Source organism: Sesamum indicum, linkage group LG5 (assembly GCF_000512975.1).
Source record: "Sesamum indicum cultivar Zhongzhi No. 13 linkage group LG5, S_indicum_v1.0, whole genome shotgun sequence".
Lineage (NCBI taxonomy): Eukaryota > Viridiplantae > Streptophyta > Magnoliopsida > Lamiales > Pedaliaceae > Sesamum > Sesamum indicum.
Window position 1 is genome coordinate 1,840,586 of NC_026149.1, and position 3,396 is coordinate 1,843,981.

The following is a 3,396-nucleotide window of genomic DNA, read 5'->3' on the forward strand; positions in this document are numbered from 1 at the left end:
ACGTAAATTGGTGTCTCTGCCAGATTCTGGAGACATCTCGAAAGACAATGCAAGAATCCACACTCACACCCTCCACTGTGTGCCTTTTTTATTAAAGTAACTTCCCAGAATTCTCCATCTCTTTATCCATCCTTCTTCTCACCATAATTTCCCCACTTCAATCTCTGATTATTACAGTAGCTGCGGGTTCTTGTTTGTTTGAATTTTTGCCCCTTTTCTTACCAGTATTGCAGCCGGCTATAGGGGTTTGGTGAAGATTTTTTTTTTTTTGAAAGAAACAAGGAGTGATGGAGGGGTATTTGCCGTTGAAGTTGAAGAGGAAGGACCTGGAAGACGTCAATGATGATTTCTCCGATTTTTCCCTCTCCTCTCCGGCCAGAAAAATCCGACGGCTGGTAAGATTCTCGCTGTTTCTTCTCAAGTTTTCTTTTCTCATTTGTTTTGATCGTTCTGGCTGTTGCAGTTCTGATTATTGGGATTAGGGTTCTTGAATTCAATCCCAGTTGCTTACACGCAGCTATCATGATGTGAACTTTTAGGTTTTGCGTATAGAATGTTTATAAATGATAGTGTACGATTAAGTGGGTGTTTGTAATTTAGAGTGTTTTTGCCTTGTGTAAACATTAGGATGCTGAGTTGCCGCCTATAATAGAGGAGGAGGAATGTGAGATTCCGTTTGAGCACTCCATGCCCCAAGAGCAGGGATTTGGTAGCAATTCACCAGGCGGTCTGAAGATTGAGGAACTACCGCCGGAGCCGAGTAATGAAGAGAGGGCGATTGTTCTTTTTAAGCCCATGAACACCAGTCCGCTCCTGCAATCTCCCTCCAATTTCACTGTGTCTGTCAATCCTCACCTCATTTCGGGGTTCAAAAGTAAGTTGCATTGATGTATTTGTTGAGTTGACGTGATTATCTAACCGTTGAGATTTATATGGAAATGATTAGTTTGGACTTGGATTGCATCTGCTAGGATAGGACTTTACCTTGGAATGAATAACTAAACACTTATTAACAGTGAAAAGCTTGCATTCTACTTCTTTTATTCTCCTTCCTCAATGTGAGAGAGGCCTTGCTGTTCACTCATTTTAGTTGGATTTACATGTCCCCTTAGCAACTATCTCTGCTAGTGATCAGTGGATGCTGGATGTATTTGACTGTGCGATTCGTTTTACCCAAAGGATTGTCTAACGAAATTTGGGAAATTTTGTTGGTTATTGTTCTGCCTATCATCCCTGGTTTAAGAGAGCTCCTAATATAGGTGTTTTATGCTTATGCTTCTTTTCTGGTCTAAGAATTCGCATAGGCTGGTTATGATCTGTGGGACTGAGTTGAAGTTTCAAAACCAAGTAACAGTCTGTGTATGTTATGTAGATCAACTCCTGTGGTCAAGCCAATCAAACTCTTGGAGACTAGCCGATGACGAGGCAGTGGAGAACAATAAATCTGGTTCAAGTAACGGGTGTCTTGCTGTTGTTCCATGGGTCCCATCACAGTTCCCTTCTGCACCAGGAGCTGGATTGCCTCCTGAAATTGATAGTCCTGAAATGATGGATGCTCAAGAGGTGGAAGCATCGAGGATGGATATTGAAGATGGTAATGTCGACCAAAGGAATGTCAATGATGCTGGTGGAATAAATGTAAGTGAAGGCTTCCATCAATGGCAGCAGCAGCAGCAGCACTGCCTGATTCCACAGCCGCCCCACAACACGACAACTCCAATTGTTTGGTACCGGTAAACAACCGTGATTGGTTTGGCAATCTTGTAATTACGTGTAGTTAGATTTTGGCTTGTAGGCGCTCCCCCTTCTCAGTTGTGTGGCGTAGTTCTAAGTAATTCCGAAGTATGTCGTATGGGAATTGTTGCTAGGGATGTCAGTTGGCATTTGCTTTAAGCTGAAGGCTTCTGGTGATGGCTCCTCAGAATGAGAATCTTGTACAAGCATCTGGTTTGTTGCTCATGCTTCAGCTGTAAGGGAGTGCCTTAGAGAAATGTTTTTCAGATTTGGCTCTCAAAAAGCGCTTTTGAAGTATTTGGGTCAATGTAGCTTATGCTTTTGAAACGGCTCATAAAAGCGTTTTTAGCCAAAGGTGCTTGACATTTTGGTAGATAAATTTAATTTTATTTCGACTGCTTTACTCTTATTATAATAATTTTTTATTCAATTTTGTCGTTTTTATTTTATTTTAAAATTTTTATATTTTATTTGCTATAACATTTAGTTATATTATTTCGTCCACATATTATTATTTGATTAAACATTTTTATACTACTTTTATGAAATATGCTACTCAAAATGCAGTTTATTATATTTTATGGAAAAATAATTATTATTGACAAAAAATAAGTGAAATAATATGTAAAAAATAGTATCTTTTTAATACATAGGGACAAAATGATTTTCAATCAATTAAGTTTATTTTAAAAATAATTTTTTCTTCAAAATATTATCTAATTTAATTTTTATCAATTTTTTAGTTTTTTAACACTTACGACCCACGTTTATTCTGTTATAACTTTCAATTTTTTCTACCACAGTCACTCTTATGAAAGTAGAAGTTTTTTGCAAATACTTCCTGACACAATCCGATCCGTTTGTAATCCATCAACATAAATACTTTGTAAACTCAACCTATTTTAAACAAATCCAATTGGGGCCCATTTAACACTCCCAAGTAGTCATGTGAATTTGGGTCCAATGGAAATAAGTGAGAAAATGGAGCATTGTGTTTTTGCTAGACCACATCGTATTCCAATTAATAATGGCTGCTCTGAACCCATTTATTAGTATATACTGAATCTATTAGAAAAAATATGATTTTTTGTTATAATTAATTATTATAATAAAAAAATTATGACAAATATAAATTAATTATGACTTTGACAATAGCTAAAATCATGAAAAATATTTTGATCATAGTTAAAAATTAACTATGATGAATATTAATTAATCGTAATAAAAATTTTAATTTTAATTTTAATTTTATTTAATCATGATTAATAATATAAATTTATTAACTATGATAGTTTATAATATAACAATAATTATTTTTTTTTACTGATCACAAATACTTTTTTCCCTATATATGGTTTGTCGGAATTCACACATCCTTTTGATAGTATCATAGGGTCCGGGAGACGCGTAGTTTGGAGAAGCAGAATGGATAGGGCAAACAGCAAAATTTTCCATTTTTGTTACCATTTGCTTTCTATCTGGTCAAAATTTAAGGATTTGGTCAAAATTCTTGGAATAAATAAATTCTAAGAATTCACTATTTGGTCAAAATTTAAGAATTTGGTCAAAAGAACCCCTTCATATATATATATATATAAATAGATATGTATATTAATTAAATGAGGAAGGAGGAAAAAATTGTAATTTTAGTCCTGTAATCCA

At 35.1% G+C, this 3,396-nt stretch overlaps 1 protein-coding gene across 2 annotated transcripts; it reads left to right on the forward strand.

Annotated features, from left to right (window-relative positions):
* On the forward strand, positions 1 to 2,075 carry LOC105161639. 2 transcript variants are annotated; one of them, XM_020693651.1, is made up of 3 exons: positions 1 to 395; positions 628 to 874; positions 1,355 to 2,075. In XM_020693651.1, exons 1-3 carry the CDS (start codon positions 288 to 290, stop codon positions 1,735 to 1,737), a joined length of 738 nt encoding a protein of 245 aa, XP_020549310.1. In that variant the 5' UTR covers positions 1 to 287; the 3' UTR covers positions 1,738 to 2,075. The 2 variants fall into 2 exon arrangements, with proteins under 2 accessions (XP_020549310.1, XP_011077690.1); XM_011079388.2 differs by having other exon boundaries at positions 6 to 395; positions 1,373 to 2,075.

Bases quoted from the DNA above. Each gene is read 5' to 3' on its own strand.
- LOC105161639 (XM_020693651.1), top strand. From the start codon at position 288: ATGGAGGGGTATTTGCCGTTGAAGTTGAAGAGGAAGGACCTGGAAGAC. The intron at 396-627 runs GTAAGATTCTCG...TGTAAACATTAG, and splicing joins CCAGAAAAATCCGACGGCTG to GATGCTGAGTTGCCGCCTAT. The intron at 875-1,354 runs GTAAGTTGCATT...ACCAAGTAACAG, and splicing joins CCTCATTTCGGGGTTCAAAA to TCTGTGTATGTTATGTAGAT.